At 38.0% G+C, this 21,732-nt stretch overlaps 1 protein-coding gene across 1 annotated transcript in view; it reads left to right on the top strand.

The window, feature by feature from the left end:
• Positions 1 to 21,732, top strand: part of LOC124616274 (zinc finger SWIM domain-containing protein 5-like) — a 137,465-nt gene that overhangs the window by 81,722 nt on the left and 34,011 nt on the right. Inside the window, exons 4-6 of the mRNA XM_047144577.1 lie at positions 14,733 to 14,876; positions 19,655 to 19,803; positions 21,515 to 21,665. Of these exons, the coding sequence (XP_047000533.1) occupies positions 14,733 to 14,876; positions 19,655 to 19,803; positions 21,515 to 21,665 (444 nt within the window). The remainder of the gene's footprint in view (positions 1 to 14,732; positions 14,877 to 19,654; positions 19,804 to 21,514; positions 21,666 to 21,732) is intronic.

Below are 21,732 nucleotides of genomic sequence, written 5' to 3'. Positions count from 1 at the left end.
AACGGCCTCGAGTGCAGGACGCGAAAGAAAGCGACTATGCAAATTCACTGGTTTATTAATTCGTACGACATAACTGTTGATTGTGGGTATTGTGTCACGCACGTAGCTAGACAGCACCTTCTGTGCGCTTGAAAGAGATAGTGTCGATACAATATTGCGCGACGCTGATGCCATCTGTCGTTGGTTCGCACAAACTGGTCGTCCTGAGCTGCCGCTTTTCCACGGGCGTAAGGAACTTCCCTGTTGCCTTTGCTTAAGGAATCTTAACACTGTTTTTATTATTATTATTATTATTATTATAGAACCCTGAAACTATTTTTGAGCAATGATTGGGAAAGGACTGTTAACCTTAGATACAAATAAATATATATTCAACACTTGCCTGTTCGCTTTGCGATGCACATCGTTGCGATGTAAATTTGACCGTAATAGCGAGTATTGTCATTTTGTGCATCCAGCGCATAATATTTAACAACAGGAGAGGAGAAGATTCTTCGTTACGCCCAGTCCACGAGATTATTACATATCCAGTCGCCTCCTTTTCTAATCAGTAATTCGAGTAGTTAACATCAACAACTTCATTTAAACTGGAATGTGGTTTTTAGTCTACGGTTTACGAGAAAATAAAGGCCGCGAGAGTATCATATAGTACTCGAAACTTGAAGGTTGATTTTTTTTTGCGCTGGAAAGACAGGAATATTAATAGCCGTTGTACATGATACTGCACGTATGTCATATGTCATCAAGTCAAACTGCCAACGGTTCAAATGGCTCTAAGCACTATGGGACTTAACATATGAGGTCATCAGTCCCCTAGACCTAGAACTACTTGAACCTAACTAACCTAAGGACATCACACACATCCATGCCCGAGGCAGGATTCGAACCTGCGACCGTAGCAGTAGCGCGGTTCCGGATGAAGCGCCTAGAAACGCTCGCTCACTGCGGCCGGCCTGCCAACGGTGTTCCATCTTATTTCAGCGGATCAAAGATGAATAATTTTGCTATAGGCATTCCTTAAGGCAGGGGCTCACAAACGTTTCCTCTGAGGATCATGGTACTTTGATGGATCACCTTGTTTATTTTGAAGGTTAATAAAAAATTTTAAGAATGAGAAAAACTGGTTTTACTCAGTGATTGCTTCAGTTTTAAACAATAAGTAATAACACAGAAACCACATGGATAACACAGGCGAATAGTGATTTAACAAAGATGTACCCACCTAAATTAGAATACCTAGATCGACAAAAACACTATTATCGTTGCTCTTCCCAAAGTTGCTTAATATGCGACATTATAGCTGGACAATGGAGGACACTGTCTTTACTGCCATCTGCAGTGAGACAGTACATGTACATACGAGAGACTGTGAAGAAGTTCGTTGCTAGCCCAAGCAACTACACTCCTGGAAATGGAAAAAAGAACACATTGACACCGGTGTGTCAGACCCACCATACTTGCTCCGGACACTGCGAGAGGGCTGTACAAGCAATGATCACACGCACGGCACAGCGGACACACCAGGAACCGCGGTGTTGGCCGTCGAATGGCGCTAGCTGCGCAGCATTTGTGCACTGCCGCCGTCAGTGTCAGCCAGTTTGCCGTGGCATACGGAGCTCCATCGCAGTCTTTAACACTGGTAGCATGCCGCGACAGCGTGGACGTGAACCGTATGTGCAGTTGACGGATTTTGAGCGAGGGCGTATAGTGGGCATGCGGGAGGCCGGGTGGACGTAGCGCCGAATTGCTCAACACGTGGGGCGTGAGGTCTCCACAGTACATCGATGTTGTCGCCAGTGGTCGGCGGAAGGTGCACGTGCCCGTCGACCTGGGACCGGACCGCAGCGACGCACGGATGCACGCCAAGACCGTAGGATCCTGCGCAGTGCCGTAGGGGACCGCACCGCCACTTCCCAGCAAATTAGGGACACTGTTGCTCCTGGGGTATCGGCGAGGACCATTCGCAACCGTCTCCATGAAGCTGGGCTACGGTCCCGCACACCGTTAGGCCGTCTTCCGCTCACGCCCCAACATCGTGCAGCCCGCCTCCAGTGGTGTCGCGACAGGCGTGAATGGAGGGACGAATGGAGACGTGTCGTCTTCAGTGATGAGAGTCGCTTCTGCCTTGGTGCCAATGATGGTCGTATGCGTGTTTGGCGCCGTGCAGGTGAGCGCCACAATCAGGACTGCATACGACCGAGGCACACACGGCCAACACCCGGCATCATGGTGTGGGGAGCGATCTCCTACACTGGCCGTACACCACTGGTGATCGTCGAGGGGACACTGAATAGTGCACGGTACATCCAAACCGTCATCGAACCCATCGTTCTACCATTCCTAGACCGGCAAGGGAACTTGCTGTTCCAACAGGACAATGCACGTCCGCATGTATCCCGTGCCACCCAACGTGCTCTAGAAGGTGTAAGTCAACTACCCTGGCCAGCAAGATCTCCGGATCTGTCCCCCATTGAGCATGTTTGGGACTGGATGAAGCGTCGTCTCACGCGGTCTGCACGTCCAGCATGAACGCTGGTCCAACTGAGGGGCCAGGTGGAAATGGCATGGCAAGCCGTTCCACAGGACTACATCCAGCATCTCTACGATCGTCTCCATGGGAGAATAGCAGCCTGCATTGCTGCGAAAGGTGGATATACACTGTACTAGTGCCGACATTGTGCATGCTCTGTTGCCTGTGTCTATGTGCCTGTGGTTCTGTCAGTGTGATCATGTGATGTATCTGACCCCAGGAATGTGTCAATAAAGTTTCCCCTTCCTGGGACAATGAATTCACGGTGTTCTTATTTCAATTTCCAGGAGTGTATTTACGGGCTCGGCCGGTGTGGCCGAGCGGTTCTAGGCGCTTCAGTCTGGAACCGCGCGACCGCTACGCTCGCAGGTTCGAATCCTGCCTCGGGCATGGATGTGTGTGATGTCCTTAGGTTAGTTAGGTTTAAGTAGTTCTAAGTTCTAGGGGACCGATGACCTCAGATGTTAAGTCCCATAGTGCTCAGAGCCATTTGAACCATTTTGGAACTATTTACGACGGAGAGAAGGAACACAAATTACATGAGTATCAGCTGCATATCTTTTAAATGTACATCCGTGAGTGAGGCGAAGCTCAGGGTGCCAACCACATCTTTGGCTATCCGAACGGATTTATGCAAGAAGTCAACTACTACAGCATGTGCTCAGCATGGGCTGCCCTCATCCGACTTCTGTAGTCGTGATACTCCAGATCACACATTTTTCTTTTATAACCTGGGATGCTACAATGGCTAAAACGTTTTACGTGTACATTATGTAATGCAACTGTACTTTCATTTAAAGCCTATGTTGATAAACATTGTGTTAAACTTGTGCGCGCGGTTTTTTAAGAAGTAAAACACGAAAAAAAAGTTAATCAATTCTGCTAGTATTATAAACTTAGAAGTTAATTTGTGCGTACCCTTAATCACTCCCGAGCGGGGTGGCGCAGTGGTTAACACACTGGACTCGCATTCGGGAGGACGATGATTGAAACCCGTCTCCGGCCATCCTGATTTAGGTTTTCCGTGATTTCCCTAAAACATTTCAGGCCAACGCCAGGATGGTTCCTTTGAAAGGGCACGGCCGATTTCCTTCCCAATCCTTCCCTAATCCGAGCTTGTGCTCCATCTCTAATGACCTCGTTGTCGACGGGACGTTAAACACTAGTTTCGTCCTCCTGTTCTTTAATCACTTTTAACACAGAAAAACAAAAATAGTGGATTTTCTTTATTTTGCTACAGGTTGCAACTTCAGTGTTGTAATAACATGCAACAAGAGCTTAAATGGGTGTGATAACTGCAATTTTGGTAAAGGGTTGCTTTATTTTCGCTGTAGCTATCATCCGATATGTTTCTTCTTGCTGAGTCTATGGTGTGATTCTGTAATGTCACTTGTACGTTACTGAGCACTTTATGAACGGTTCCAGTTTAACATAAGTATGTTCTATGTAGTTAATAATATGCAAACCTGCTTATCCACTCAAATTATTTGAGCGTGAAAGTTCGTAGTTAATGTTTAACCCACACAATAACAGAGTCTGGGGAAGTGTACTATACGCCACCTTTTAAAAATATTGTAGTCTAATCAGATATTTCATATTTTAAAATTTTGAAAAAAAATATTTATTGGTTTTAATGAGGACTTCTACCAGATTCCATAAATGTTTTAAATTTTTCAGTTAACCCAAAAATTTAATTCTTAGTAATAGATGGACTTCTCACAATGAATGACATTCAATATTTTACATCAGTACATCAATAACTCTTTAAAAATTATGTTATGAGAAAATATCAACAATGTTTTATGTGGTGGTCATAAAGTACATTTTATTGAAAGCGTGTTGTTATGGTTACGAGTATGTGCAGGTTTTGGACTTTACTTACGCGTCAACACCTCTTTAAAATGTATGTTGTTAATATAAGTCAACAAGAATCCATGAGTTCTGTTTTTTAATTTTCAGGGTGAGCTTAAAGTAGCCCCTCTCCCTTCCCTGGTAATACACGTTATTGAAAATGCTGTGGTATTGTTAGTGTTAAGCTTGAAAGTTCGTAGTTCATGAGCGGCAAATTACGAATTGCTATTTCATGGGCCGTGCGGCTGGTCCCGGCGGAGGTTCGAGTCCTCCCTCGGGCATGGGTGTGTGTGTTTGTCCTTAGGATAATTTAGGTTAAGTAGTGTGTAAGCTTAGGGACTGATGACCTTAGCAGTTAAGTCCCATAAGATTTCACACACATTTGAACATTTTTTTGAACGAATTGCTTTTTCTCTCTACTGCTAAAAATTCTTTTCCACATTCTCACTTTCTGTTCTTACGGTTGCTTTTGTTAACTAACTGTAGAGTACGGATCAATGCGAGAAACTGGTATTTTTAAAGTCCTTGCGGAGTTTTTTTACATTCTTTAGAAGTCCTTTTTTTTTAAAAAAAATAGTGAAAAGTCTGTTGCAGTCTAGCGTCGTTATGGGTCTTCGTTATTAGATCGAAATGACTGTTACATTTTTTTCTTTTCTAATATGTTAGATACGTTACAACTGACTATGAATCAGTATTCAAAAGAAATGATACTTTTCACCGATGAAAAACTGAATTCTTAACTATGCAAAAGCATGTTATCAACAGTCATTGCCGACGACACGACAGACAGACAGACAGACAGATAGATAGATAGATAGAGAGAGAGAGAGAGAGAGAAAGACTAAGACTAAGACGAAAGCCGAATTTCGCAAACCATTTTTCACATGTCGTGTTTACATGTTAAGACCTCATGCGAATTTCCTACCCCGGTCAAATATGTTGTCCGGAAAACACCTGTTCCAGATTCTGATTTAATCAACTCAATCGCTAGTTCTGCTCAATTAAATATTAGAGGTGTAGGCAGCTTCATGATCAGCCTAATATTTCTATGTCTCCTTCACTCTACAAAAAGTCGCTCCGTCCATACTAGCCGAAATATTTTAAAGTCAAGACGTAACCTGACACCCAAACAGCGTACCAGAAACGGTTGCGCGTTTACACGGGAGGGAAAATCACTTGTGGATGTGCAAAACCGGCAGCTGGAAATGAATTTTGCGAACTGATTTTTGAATGTTTATGAAATCCGGTTTTGGGAGCCACATGTAAACATAACGAGCGAGAGAGAAAGGGAGGGCGCGGGAGAGCTGCTTCGGTGTGAATTTCTTCATGCCGAGTCCATTAAATCATTAACTACTCCGATAGATACAAAGAGCATGCCTTGTACTCAGCGAAGCATGCTATTCCTACGTCAGAGGTGCTAGTACACTATTTACGCGAAAAAGATGCTTGTTCCTGTGCACATTAAAACGAACAAAAGCAAAATTCCTTATTCTTCACCACGGCTTACGCTCATGCTATTCATCTGAATGCCATTGCTAGTTATGAGGAATGGAAAAAAGTGAAAAGGGTCGACGTGCCATTCCCGTAATGAAAACAGCTGCTTCATAGAATTCTAATAACGTTTTTCGGTGACTAATGCGAAGCGTGAGTAATCTTCCGTGTCCACAATGTCGTAATCACAAAATTAAACTTCTATTTGTTACTATCGAACTTGGTTCTTTTACGAACAATGAAAATCTAAGATCAGCCCCTGTTTATTTCTAACTAACTCGAGTTGTTTTCAACTCAAGTTCTCAGTCATCAGGAAACAGATTTAATGGCGGGTTAGTTGTTACACGCTTTTTTTTCACACCGGCTGTACTACGATGAGTAATACCGCAGAAGAGACAGATAGAATGATGCATCAGCACTGACTCTTCCTGTCGAAATGACAACATAATTTACTACCTGTTAATGGAAACGGGTCCGAAACATGTTATGTTAATTAATAAAGCAAAACATTAACTAGGACAGTGTTTTATTGTTCAAAATAGAATAACATTTCCGTGTTGGAAGCTGTGGCAGCACCAAGTAGGTTTACGTTTGGGGTGCTGTTTTGATACCGAGAAGTATGGTTAAGTTTACGGCAATTACGTGATACCTATTTCACGCAGTGCTGATTGTACAGGAATCATACAAGAGAAATAGCTTTTAGACTGGGCGAAACTCTCTCTTCTATTCTGAAAAAGATGTACATACCAGCCTCCTCGAAACCTGTGCAGTACATACATTTCTCTCTCTCTCGCCCTCGTGGGGACGTGCAATTAATTGGAATTAATCGATTAATCGTAATAATTCTTGTAATCGATTACAGGCGCACCGATATTTCTTTAACGTCAATTAATTTTACGTAATCGATTATTCTTACGATTAATTTTTCCAATTTCCCCTTTTTTGTTGTAAACGCTGTTGAGTATTGCCTTGCTGTCTTCTGCTTGATTACAGAAATTAGTTCCAGTGCCCCTAGTACTCATCGTGTAAAGTCGAGGCATTTCGTGTCTACTGTGTCTTGCTTACGATTGCTCCAAGGAGGTTATATTATTCTAACCACCTTGATCGCTGCCAACATCGGCTCCTATTTAGCGTGTCGAGTAGTAACGTACATAAAGCAAAGTGTCAATGCTTCATCTGAGCTTTGCCAAACTTAAAATATCAGCTGGAAAATGAGTAGGTGAAATTCGCTCATTTAGCATTGCCCCACAAGATGGAACTACACATTTTCAATGATTCAACATTCATATCTTTGTGAAATATAGCGAGCACTGTTTTGCTGAAACAGCCTGAAGGTCCAATATCTTCAGTAGTTACGGAATTCCGGAAAAAAAGAGGCCATTACACTTTTGCAGTCGTTACACCAAGTAACCGAAATAATCTTTGGTGAAAATTACATAAAGTGAAGCAGAGTATTACAATTTATTTGTTGCCAAGAATGTTAATGAACACAAACATTTCTAGACCAGAATGAAAATTTCTCGAAGAGAATCTATAACAACAATACCCAAGATGTTTTCAAAATGTTGAGAACTCCAGATTGGTATTACTGTGCACGACAACAAACCCTCGCTTAAAGCGGTTCCATTTTCAAAGATCCCTTGGCAGTTATCTACTGCGGTTAGCGCGTTAAATATCCTTGTTTAGAGCAAGAATACACAGGAAGTAGCTGAAGTCGAAGAATCAAATGTACAGTCACCATTTACTGCAAAATATGATTTGTCGAACGTACATGAGACACCAATTGTAATACAAAGACGCACAGGTCTACCATAGTAACAGCATACAGCCAGGACTTAGTCTCTTGTTCGATTCTATTTACACTAACTTGTAATCAAATGAAAATTGTCTTTCTGCAATTCAGAAAGCCAATGAAATTGGCTTCCTCTGTGCATTCTGAAACACTGGTTGCTAACGCAGGGGACTCAGCAACAGTTTCCCGTTCAAGACTCAGTGGAGAAATACTACATACATTAATGATCCTCGGTTCACTTTTGCTGCTTGTAAGTATATTTTTACAGTATCTGTGTTAAAAACTATTAGCTTTAGTAATAAATGTTAAATAGGTATACATTTCCATTAAAAATAAAAAAAATGGTGATAACATTTCAGAATGTTGATAACTGCAGACTGTTAGCACTGTGCACGATTATAGGCCGTCGCTTAAAGCAGCACCATTTTCAACTTACGTTAGTTAACTTACTACAGTTACAAAAAGACAAATATAAGAGTGAGAGCATCACTCTTATTTTTTCAAGTGGCTCTGAGCACTATGGGACTTAACTGCTGTGGTCATCAGTCCCCTAGAACTTAGAACTACTTAAACCTAACTAACCTAAGGACATCACACAAATCCATGCCCGAGGCAGGATTCGAACCTGCGACCGTAGCGATCACTCGGTTCCAGACGCTCTATTTTTTGCTGAAAACATTTTTATCATAAAAATAATTTTTGGGGTATTGCTTATTGATCTTAAAAAAAGAGGTAACATATCAAATAACCAATTCATTTAAATACTCGAAAAGGCCAATTAATTGACTGTTTCTCATAATTTCCCCTCCCCCTTCTCCCAAACATATGACACCGACCAAGATTAATGTAATTCGGAGGAAGACCTTATTCTCAAGAGCTTGTTCATGCAGGGTAGATTTCAGTACAATCTTGATACACTTGGATGAAGGAAGACTGTCAACTGAACAAAATTATTGCCATTGGGTATTGTTGTGACCTGTCTGAGACTTCAGATTATATGGATTTTGGTATCTTAGTGCAAAAGTGGAATAGTAGACATAGCACCTGCATGGTTTTCAACTTATCTTATTACATAATTCAGTGTTTCAGTCGGTATCATAGAGCAATAAGCACTCTGAATTAGATGCAGTCATATAACTGTGATGTGCTACAGGAATCTAATTTGATTTTTTGTTGTTTCTAACATATGTAAATGACCTAACACATATATTTTCATAAGTTGCAATATTTCGCATTTTTTCAGTTGATACATGTATGGGAGTAATAGTAGCAACTATTGTCTCACAGAAATATGTTACAAGGAAAATGTACTGCCATTAATATCTGACAAGGCCCCCCTACATATAGCCCAACACTTTTCATAAAAGGAGTTGTAAACATAGTCAACAACGGCATAAAAGAATAGAAATGCGTTCGGTATTTAATGCTGTTTAACAGCATACTCCATATAGATTACTCACACCATACTGAGGAATTCACACCACAGCATTATTAAAAACTTTTGGTTGACTTACATTACACAGCATATATGACTGCAGCTACAATGACATTGTGTTCATTTGTGACGCTACTGTGATGGCTTGTACAACAGTTACAATTAAATAATATGTATATAATTTTCTTTTCAGGAGTTGTTTTCTTGGTTAGTAATGATTATTTTCGTGAATATATATATATATATATATATATATATATATATATATATATATATATATATATATATATATATTTGCAGAACTAACTAAACTGAACATGTGCTAGGAAATTTCGATCTCATATTTCCCGACTATGTTTGCAACTAATTTGACTATGAACACTGATATGTGCTACAGCTGAAATTTTCTTTTCACGAGTTGTTTTCTTGGTTAGTAATGATTATTTTCGTGAATATATATATATATATATATGTATATATATATATATATATATATATATATATATATTGACGAAAATAATCATATATATTGACGAAAATAATCATATATATATATATATTCACGAAAATAATCATTACTAACCAAGAAAACAACTCGTGAAAAGAAAATTTCAGCTGTAGCACATATCAGTGTTCATAGTCAAATTAGTTGCAAACATAGTCGGGAAATATGAGATCGAAATTTCCTAGCACATGTTCAGTTTAGTTATGTTCTGCAAATGGCTGAAAATCAGGAAATAAAACTATACCAGCTGACGTCGTCTTCATTTGAACCAAATTTATCGTCCACTTTAACAAAAAAATTACACCGCCGATATGGATGTGCATTGCCTGTGCTTCTCTTCTATGAGCAGTAGAAAGCCGTTGAAGAATGTAGATCGTTCTGTTTCAGAAGAAATTGTATGTCCTTCACAATCTTGGGGTATTAAAATATAATAAAAGTATGAACCATGCAGCAATATCACCATCTTACTCCGACATTTTGAACTGTTTATGAAATAGTCTGCATGCAACTGTGTGTATTACCTTCAAATTTACGAATTAAATATTAGAAATACAGAAAAAGAGGGCCAGAACTAATATTTTTATGATGGGGGTCAAGCTTAAATTTGCTGCCCCTTCTTTGACCCCCCTCATAAAAATCATTAACTTTATAACAGTAATTTAGGCAATATATATATATATATATCGAAATAAATATCACCATCTCATGACATTAACTTGCCTTATTGAGTGAATTAAGGTCAACGTCAAAACAAATAAACAAAAAATTATAAAATATAAAAAATAAAATATGATTACTCATTCTACAAATAATAAATTTAAAATTTAACTTTCCGAGCTTTTTTGCAGCAAAATGATCTCATCATAGTTTATAGAAGCAGCTCGTTTGTGCCCTATGGATATTATAATCATATTTGTTAACCTTAGTTGACCAGTCTTGCTTCTCGAATAGGTTTTAATGAATTTCAGTTTGCAGAAAATATGTTCTGCAGAGTAAGCAAACTAGGACGGTAAGGATATTTTTAAGACTGTAGTAAGGTTGGGATACCCCTCCCCCAAATTATTTTTATAAATTAAACTTAATGTGGATGAGGCAGCGGCGTTTTGTATGCATCTTCATATTGCCATCACGAGTTTATGCATCTTTCTGTTGCCAGCACGTGTTGTTTGAAACATTCAGTTTCAAAAATAAATTCTTCCTTGTTAAAATATTCTAAATAAGTATTTGCCAATTCCATGTTTTGGCCTGTAAGTCCTCCATTTACATTTCTTGAATTTGGACATCACACAGATATAAAACTTTGCAGTAATTTTCTTCAGCCCCTTAAGCCTGCTACTCAGCTCCATTGTCACTCTGTCAGTTACTTCCAACAAGAATATTATCCTGAACAAATATTCCTGTGAATATCCAACTAATTCTACATCTACAGACGTGGTGGAGGGTACCTTTTACCGCGCTACTTGTCATTTACCTTCCTGTTCCAAAAAAGCGAGAGAAAAACCATCGTATATATGCCATCGTTACGAGCTCTAATTTCTCTCTTATTTTGTGGCCCTTACGCGAAATGTACGTTCGTGCTAGTAGAATCGTTCTGCAGGCAACTTCAAATGCCGGCTCTCAAAATTTTCTCGATAGTGTTCCTCGAAAAAGGTAGTTTCCTCTCCAGGGATTGCCATTTGAGTTCCTGAAGCATTTCCGTAATACTTGCGCATGACAATTTTTTAACATTGCTTACCAGAAATAAGTTAAAGTAATGAAATCGAGTTTTCTAATGTTATTTAAAATAAATTTTGCCTCAGTTTTTGTTCCTGTGCTGACAAGTTATAAGTGTCAACTTCTTCCACAGCCCTTATAACTTCATCAAAATATTTGAAAACAGCTTCGAGCGCCTCTACTCTTGCAGACCATTCTCTGGAACTTAAATGTTATAGCCTCGTGTTTCTGTAGTATTTCCCGGCTTGAAGTTGGAGCCACAAAGAATAGACATAAACGATAGACAGCACCGAAAAAAATTGAGCTTCAGCTGATGTGTCGCCTGTATGCGCTCCTATTAACTTTAAAGTTAAAAACACATGGTGCAAAACAGGCTAGTACAATCTTTTCAAGTAATCTTGACTTTTTTGTACTTTTACGTCAAGGATATCCTCTTGTAATATTTTCGGAAAAATATCCTGGCGAAAGGGGATATGAGATCAGCGGTATTTAGAAATTTGTCACACTCTGGATCACCAAACTCGCCAACTTCCTTTGTTCCTCTACACGGACTCTCTTGTTTTGCTAGAAAAAGAACAGCAATAATACAGAGCAACCAGTGGCAGTATACTAGTATGTCCTAATGTGCTACAGCACACTGTAAATGTCGAACTAAAATTACACAATTTCTCCTCGAATGCAAGCCGGGAATCGCTCTAATATTACGCCATTTGTCTTCGAATGTGAGCTTGCATGCAAATAAAACGAATGAAAACATGTTTTGTAGCACACTCTCTGCAATAACTAGTAACCAGTCTCGCGTGCTGAAACGATAGTCGAGGTATCCATTACGAATTGTATTTACATTTTATAATGTTACCTTATATTTTGTCTTCACTACTGCAAGCAGTTCTCGCCTTTAGGGCAACACCTCACTCTCTTTCTCTTTTTCTTTCGCTATTTTTCTATATGTCGCTCCACTACTTCGTTTTCGACCATCCATTATCAAGAAACTTATTAACAAATTTGAGTTCACAAATATTAACAAAACAATGTAGATCAATAAAACAGCAAGCAGTTTAACAGACAATGGACTGCCATATGATAAGAGGGGATGGTCTGCGTGCGCATGATGTACGAAACCATATCCATGTCAGATTATGCTTATCCATTACGGATATTTTAGAACCGTGACTGTATATAGAATGTAAATAAATTATACAAAACTGCAACCAGTCACTTTTTTGAATAATTATGTTTTACTCCATGAACCGGTTTTCGAACCTTTTCTGGTTCATCTTCAGATGGTTTCAGGAAGTTGCATCATTATGCTAGCAAAACCGGTTCATGGAAAAAACATAATCATTCAAAAAAGTGACTGGTTGCAGTTTTGTATAACTTATTTACATTCATATCCATGTCAGCTTGGCGGTACGTTAATTCTATTGAATGATATCGCTTCTTAATTGCATCTGTTTTACATGTATATGACAATTATTTTCATTAAAATTTAACAGAAACATAGCTTTTATACTTAACCAAATAATAAAATTTCTCCCAAAATTTGTCGCTCCTTGAAAGCCGCCCTCCTGCCCTCCCCCCCCACCGCCCGCTTCGTGCGCTGCTTCTTTGGGAATCTCATCAAGCTACGTTACTCAAAGTAATACATTTGATTATAAGTAGTGATTCACTGTGATTGGAACAGGAGGGATTCCTTAGTGACCTTGACATTTGTACGCTGCTTGAATCGTTGGTTGCTTGTTGTGACGTGGAGTGCTTCAATTAGAACCACAGCGTGGAGTTCGGCGAGGCAACTGCACCGTGGAAGCGGGCGAGCGAGCAACCGTTTATTCTATCGATCCTGTCCGCTAAAAACTGCTTAAAGGGGAGCTGTCGGCAGGTCGCGGCCGCCTTTAAAGCGGCAGCAATTAATAACCTCCCGTCTAACAGGTTACGGCGCTTCTTCGCGCTCAACAAGTGGGGTGACGTATTCCGACCTCGCAGGCTGACCACGGCACGGTTGATTGTACGGCCACCATGATAAACCCTGCCACCAAGATAATCCCCACATTCCCCTGGACCCAGACATCTCAATGAAATGACAATGACCTTATTGCAGACAGGGTATGGATTGCCGCGCGTGTCGCCGTCCTATTTTTAAGAATACATACTTTTTGGAATGATATGTGCTTAATTCCGTATTGTGAAAACTTCAATTAACTGACATTAAATGAAAAAAAAGAACAGTACTACAGTGTAATTACGTTACAAAGATTGGTTTACTATTTCCACATTTATTGCAATAACAGCAAGTAATTAGCTGCAGATAGTGCCTAGTATATTTTTTATTTATTTATTTTTACCTAACAGTTTCAAAAGCTAAAATATGGACCAGGCCAAGAGCATACCTGTCATCCGAGTTATCAAAGGGCAACTCACACTAATTTCGTGGAAGGGAGGATACATGTTTGTCTGTACATGTATATCACATTCACAGATTTCCACCCCATTTGGATAATTCCATCATGGAGCTTTTTTCCCTTGTAGTGTATATAAAATACGCTAAACAAATGTTCAATTTTAAACCAAAGGAGTAGTTTAACCATGCACTGAAAATGACATTTGAAATATATGGTGGTAAATAGTTGCATATGTGGCTCTGTGGCTCATAGAACTGGTGTGTAAGTCAGTTCAAAGATCAGAGGAAGGCTATGGCATACCACCTCTAATAGGACTATGCCTAGTGAAGCACTGTGTTGTTCAAAATATCATTTAGATTGATTATGGGTGTACTTTTTTATCTTAAATAGTTTTACAGTACTACTGTGACTAACCAGTGCTTCTTTCAAGTTCAGTTGTTCTACACTGAACTGTTTTGTTTCATACATCTGCTAACTGTTGAATGCTAGCCTGTTAAATGTTTTGAATGGTTGCTTACAAATGTCTTTCCTTCTTACATTAGCTAATATTTTGACACTATTTCTTCCAGTTTGCTTTATTTTCATCATATGAGTGTTGTCAAGTATAAACACCAGAACTCATTAACCCATTAAAATAAGAAAAATACACCATTTACAGAACATATTTGGTAACTAGAGGCTTAATGTTCGGAGAAATGAAATAACAGTACAGCACTTGTCTGTGAGTCATGGTAGCAGTGTATTCTTTTCACACTGAGAAATGATATACAATGAACCCTAAGAAATTTTGCTCTTTGAACTACATTCAGTTCTGTTGGGTGTGCTTATATGTTGCTCTTCTGTTGCTCCTGAACAGTAATGCTTTAGTTTCCTCAGAACTGAACATTGGGTGTTCAACCACTGAATGGCATTTCAAGTATCACAACTGCTGGTTTAAGTGTTAAAATTTGGTGATTATTTCATCTGTTATTATAATTAGTTTATTATTACTAACAGTTTTTTTAATTTTTTTTCAGAAACACTTTTGCAGATGGATCGTCAGCAGTTGCAGAAATTCATTCAGTATCTCATATCAGAACACCACACCGAAGTACTACCCACAGCTCAAAAATTGGCTGATGAGATTTTGCAACAAAGATCTGAAATTAATCAGATTCCAGGTGAGAATTACATAAATTTGGAACTTGAAATGTACACTTTAGTCTTTAACATTTACTACATAGTATAAATTTTAAATACTGTACATTACTGAAACACAGTAGGCTGTGCTGCATGTGTGTAGTGGGTGCTACTCATGAGAGATATTTGGAAATCAATCTTAATTTGGTTGTGAATAAAATAACATTATCAACAAAAAGTAGAAAATTCGAAGAAAATCTTTTCCTTTACTGTTTTACGTAATCACATTACACATTTTAGCATTCATCATGTTTTTTAATTAGGTGACAAATTAGATCTCATAAATTTCTGTTACCTGAAATCACAGACAGCCCAAGGCAGCAACTTGAATTTTTTTCTTGGACTCTGTGTTGGGAGTCAAGACATTCATGTGCGCAAAGAGACAGGAAGCACATTGAGCCAAGATGGAGCAATAGGATGCTTGTTCAAAAGTCCCACTTGAGCTGACTCAACCATTCCTCCTGTTAGTTATATCAATGAATACTTGAGATGATTATGGAGAATACACTTGCATTTCCCAGAAATTATGGTAAAGTTTTTTGTCTGACTTTATTTTTATGTATATCACATTGTGCAGATTTATGCGTATTCATTCCTCTTATTGGAAAAAATTATGAAAAAACTGAATTTATTGGCACACACATGGAATGATTGCCACTGGAAACATCAAAACTGCTGCTAACTCATAACAGTGTTCGCCAAGTGGCGTCACCTCAAAAGACTTGCACCAGGCGACTGGTCTACCCAATGGGAGGCCCTAGCCACGCAACATGTCACTTCTATTTGCTGTTTCTGTATAATTTGGAAATTACCTGAAGATGTTGAGTTGTTTCTGCTACTATTGTCCAAGGCCAAAATGACGATGAAGACATACAGTATATTTTACATGAAGAATTATGAGAAAGGTCACTGGTTTACTTTTACAATTATGTTGCTAGATGACATTATTTGTCATGCACTATTCTCTTGTATGTCTTTTTCTAAACACTGTTTCATGTACATTAAGCAGTATGAGAATGCATGGGCCTCTGTCTGGCTGGACTTCATATTCTGCAACATTTTATGATCCTTTCAGTCTTCTCTTTCCATAATTTTATTGTTCAATGTAGGTTTTATTTAGTTTCTGGAATTGAGGATGGCTGTAGATCAAGGCCAAAACAGATTATTGTGCAAATAAATCAGTGATTTCATTCAGTAAATAAAAAAAACAACTAAGAAGCATAGGTTTTTAATCACCACATGCTAAAAGATTACAATTATGTCGTATTTTACAAATTTATAGGAAAACTGAGCAAATTGAGTGCTGCATTTGTTGAATGCTAGCTAAAAGAAGATTCTTTTCATTATAATTGAACTGATTACAAGTGCTGATTTGGTATTGTGGATGGAATGTTAATCCACCGCTTTGTGCCAGAAATTAAACAGCTATCAAAAAATGGGAGGAAGCTGGTGGCTTGTACCTTAAAGGTAATGTTGAATTCCTCTACCAGCAAGTTACAGCCATTGTTTCGCAGGTTACAAAATGGATTCTTCCTATAGTTGCCTTGCAAAGAGTAAAACAGTAATTGCAAGTATTGCAGAAGTCTCTTGGACTAAATGGAAGAAAGTTGTATGAGAGAAAAGGTCTGTACTGTGAAAGAGATCAGTCTTCAGGACCATGTGCCTGCCTACAAAATTGCTTCAATATGGGAAAACTGTGGGATCTGAAGTGCAAATTCTAGGAACATCTCTGATTACCATATTTGGAATCCACTGTCACTAATGTGGTATGGCATCAGCCTCTTGGGCATCACTTCATTGAAGAGGAAAATGTTGTTTCACAGAGGTGTGTAAAGAAAATAATATGTGGCATGCACTTTAGACCCTCTTACTGATATCTCATTAAACAGCAGCCCCACAGTCCCTTTACTGTCTTTCTATGTTTGTTGTCCATAATCAATCACAAATTAAAAACAACAGCAATTTTGATAAATATAATAATGAAAGAACAAATGCCCCATCTTCAAACCCCACTTGAAATCATATAATACTTGACGAATACTGGCGCGTGTGTGTGTGTGTGTGTGTGTGTGTGTGTGTGTGTGTGAGAGAGAGAGAGAGAGAGAGAGAGAGAGAGAGAGAGAGAGAGAGAGAGAGAGAGAGAGAGAGATGAAACACGCAGACAACTAATTAACTAACTGTATGAATATAATAGAGGGAAACATTCCACGTGAGAAAACCAAAGCGCTGGCAGGTCGATAGACACACAGACATGTTTGTGTTTGTTTGTGTGTCTATCGACCTGCCAGCGCTTTCGTTTGGTAAGTCACATCATCTTTGTTTTTAGATATATAACTAATTGTATGTATTCTCAAATCTGAACAAGGAAGGAAGGTATTTGTGGTTTAACATTCTGTTGACAACAAGGTCATTAGAGACAGAATATAAGCTTGAATTAGAGAAGGATGGTGAAGGAAACTGACCATGCCCATTTTAAAGGAATAGTTCCTGTGTTTACCTTAAATTATTCAGGGAAATCATGGGAAACCTAAATCTGGATGTCTGGATGATGATTTGTGTCCATCCTAATGCAAGTCCAGTATGCTAACAACTGTGCCACCATACTCAGTACACTTAAAGAAATTTATAGTTCATAATTGTTTTGTGGATGCAGTGAACAGGCCACAATAACCATGGAACGATACTTATATGTCTTGCAGGATCAGACTTCAGACACAGAATATGCTCACTCTAAAACATTGAATTGATCTAAAAATGATACTACTTTGAAAAAGTAATTCGTTCATCTTTCCCTAGCAATATATTAGGTATGCCATTGTTCCTCTGTGTGTGAATTATCCTCTATCTAATATCCAACAGGAAAAATTAGTTCTTTCTGTGAATGACACTAATATTGTAATCAATCCAAGCATACAAACAGCAACAGAAGATATGATAAATGATGTTCTCTTAACAACATCGTTCATTGGTCTTGTGTGAATGATCTCGCTCCCAATTTGAAAAAGACACAACATATTTAATTCTGCAGATTTCAAGGCACTAGCCCAGTGATAAGTGTAGCACATGGTGAAAAAATAGTAAATAGGGTGGAAACTTTAAAATTTGTAAGTGTCCATATTGATAAGAATTTAAACTTGAAAAAACACATTTTAGAACTCCTGAAACATGTTACTTCAGCCACATTTTAGCTTAGAATCATTGCAAATCTTGGGCAGAGGCAAATCAGTATGTGGACATATTTTGCGTATTTTTATTCAATAATACTATATGGAATAATGTTCTTGGTAAGTCATCTTTAAGAAAGAGACTTCATTGCTCAAAAACGTGCTATAAGAATAATTCATGGTATTCACCCATGTTCATCTTGTACACATCTAGTAGTATTAGTAGCAGCAGCATCATCAGCAGTTGTTGCTGTGTTGTTTTTTTTTTTTCACCTGTAGATATGTATACAAGGATGCTGGACATGTCAGGATATTACAATTTAAGAACAAAAATTAAGTAATTCACATGTACAGACTTACACGTCTAATATGACAAGGATGGGAAGGTATTAGGCCATGACCTTATAGTAGGAACCATCATGGCATTTGCCTGAAGAAATTTAGGGAAGTAACAGAAAACCTAAATCAGGTTGGTTGGATCCCCCACTCTCCTGAATACAAGATTGCTCTGTTTAAAATAGTGCAACCTCGTTTGTTTTACTCCTATGATAAATACTGTTTTGCAAATAAGTTGTTTAATAATGAAAAAGGCTAATGCTACATTGTTCATTCATTTCCCACTCTCAGTCACTGCACACCCCAAATGTGCTATAAACATATTGTTTCATAACAGTACACACACTATCAGCCATTGTCAGGAATGCCTATATTAATGTATTTTGTTTCTGATAACTGTTTTACTGAAAGTTTAGACTTATTTGATAAATGTTATATCTCTACTGTTTGTATGCTATCTCATATCTGCTAACTATGATTGTCACCAGTCATTAACTACTCCTCTTATTCCTAATGGTTCTGGCTTGCATTTAGTAGAATCTTAGGGCCAACAGTACAAAAAGCTTTAGAAAGATCTAAAAAATATCTGTTTAAGGAGTTGGACATTCTGACTACTGCTTTACAGTATATTTATTCCTTGATGAATATAGATATAAATAATGCACTGCAGTTGGAAAGAAACAAAGATATACATAATTACAATACCAGAAGAAAAAATGACTTTCGTCACTCCACCTTAAGGTTGTCTTCAGCACACAGATGCGTGCACAATACTGCAACTAAAATTTTTGAACATTTGCCCAGTGATATAAAATGTCTGACAGCAAAGGAAAATTTTGAATCAAACTAAAAAATGTTGTCCTTTGACAACACCTTCTATTCTGCAGAAGAATTTCTAGTATTGTAATGTGTAAAAGGTGGTGGGTAGAAATTTCTACCTGACATTTGTATATATAATAGGGTGAGGAGGGGGAGGGGGGGAGGGAAGCATAAATGCTCTGCATGTAACCATATTTACAATTTGATTTGTGATGTGAATGTAAAATGACTCATTTCACGTCATTGCAATTTATCATGCAAGTGAGCTATGTAACAAGAAACTAGCAACATACAGAGCAAAATGGACATATTAAAATTGTATTAATTTTCATGGAACACAACTTTTCTTGCTCATTGAATTACTGTCAGTATAGTGTGCATTTGTAATGAAAGGAGCAGTTCACCATATCAGAGTGTTCATCAACTGCTTTGTTTGGTAGGTGCACCCGACCCAACAGCTGGAGCAAGTGCAGATGATGATCACAGCTGGCACTTGGATGAGGAGCAAGTTTGTGAGCAGGTGAAGTCCTACCTGTCACAAGGCAGCTACTACAATGCTAATAAGCAACTAAACTCGCTATTTGCAAAGGTAAATTATTGTACCCAGATTTAAATATGAATTGGTGTATAGTTTTGTAAATAGTTTCTGAATGATTAGCTGGCATCTAGTTCTAAGGAACCATTATTGTCTTCTAAGTGTCCTGCCTGGTGAACAATGTGCAGTGTTAGTTACTGTAGTTAATATTACATAAGTTAATATTTAATTGTCCCAGTATACGTACTGTAGGGCGTTAAACACATAACAGTAGCTGTGAGGTTCATCAATATTAACATCAAAATACAGTTACACTAAGTGATAAATAAAAATTTACTGTGTGAATTGTTAGACTGGCCTGTAGTGAAACCTGAGGGAGTGTGATTAATGTTCAGTAGAAAGCAACAGATAAAAGTAGCAGGTGAGTAGCACCAGTTTTCTGCATCCGTTCTGATAATTATTAGTGTGGATGTATTAACACTAACCGTAACTTTTTGTTACTATATTTTAGAGAAATTATGTGCAGTGGCTACTTCTGCTTGTTATTGTATAATTAGATAATTTCCACATTCTTGAAGGCTCTCCTGCAGGATGGACTTCAGAACATTATGTGTGTTTGGAAGAATGACTGTGACTTGTTTGACTATAACTTAACAAAAATAATATGGAATCCTGGGCTATCAGAAATTAATATTCTTTCTGTGTAAGCTAAGGAGAACATATACAGGTTTAAGAAGATATAATAGCATGTGAAAATAATGAGATCGTTTGGAATTCATGCCAGTATTTTCAAAGAAATGTCTTAATTTTCACTTTGCATAAAATGTTTGCTTCACATGTCATGGAAACTGAGCAACATACAATTGACAGTCTTCCAAACAACGTAAAAAATACTGAGTAACTTAGATAACAATGGCAGTGTAGTCCAAAACACATTTTTTACAAGTATACTACTAAGGCAGTTCAGTTTTCACAGTAGTTATGTGTGTTTGCTTTTTCTATGAATAAAACTGTGTCATTCTTGTAAGCGATGTATTGTTTCATTAAAGAAGTTAACTGTGTGCTCAATAATAATAATAATAATAATCACCATCTTTATTTGCCCAATAATAACTTTACAGTTGTGAACCTACTCATTTTTGTAAGCATTAACTTGTTAATAAAATCATACTACAAGTATGATGAATATGTATAATATGTATAATACGCAAGTTCAGATGTCTTTAAATAAATATTTCACACCAGTAATATTCTGGAACTGATAAATGTAAAAGATAATACAACACAAAATAGGGTCAGAAATTTTCAAGCGAATGTGAACATCTTGTAACTAATAAAAATTTTAATTTGCCCTCAAAAAGATTTACATGGAGTTACTATATATCTCCAGACAACCTGTTAAAGTGATGTCTTCCAGAAGCAAGTGGATTATGATTTGAGGCTCTTTTGCTGTTCAGTATCATGTGATAATGATCTAAGGTATATTCTGTATTATATTGATGAATGTCTGTAGTCATTACACTATCTCCTGTGTTCTCTTTTATGAACAGAACTATCTTAATAACATACATGGCTTATGCATCTAGTAATTATACTTAATAAAATAATTCTTACATCACTGACACTTACTTATATTTACAGTTATTCTAACTGCCCTTTCTGGAGCCCTAATACCCTATGCATCTAGACTCCAGTTACCTCCCCTTCCCCAAACCTCATTCCTATTTTGCAGATGTAAGTGCCTGAATGATCTTGATTGTTCCAGGTGAGAGAGATGCTGAGAGCTAGAGATTCAAATGGAGCAAGAATGCTAACTCTCATCACAGAACAGTTCCTTTCTGATCCAAGACTGATGCTTTGGAAGACCCAGGGGACACCTATGACAGATAAATGCAGGCAGCTCTGGGATCAGCTAGGTAAGGAAGAGGCGAAATATTGTGAGCAAATTTGTGTGCTTAAGGAAAATTTTTGAATACATTTTTC

The sequence above is a fragment of the Schistocerca americana genome, chromosome 5 (assembly GCF_021461395.2).
Source record: "Schistocerca americana isolate TAMUIC-IGC-003095 chromosome 5, iqSchAmer2.1, whole genome shotgun sequence".
Taxonomy (NCBI): domain Eukaryota; kingdom Metazoa; phylum Arthropoda; class Insecta; order Orthoptera; family Acrididae; genus Schistocerca; species Schistocerca americana.
Note: the sequence above shows the minus strand (reverse complement) of the source record. Positions and strands in the feature narration are given on the sequence as shown.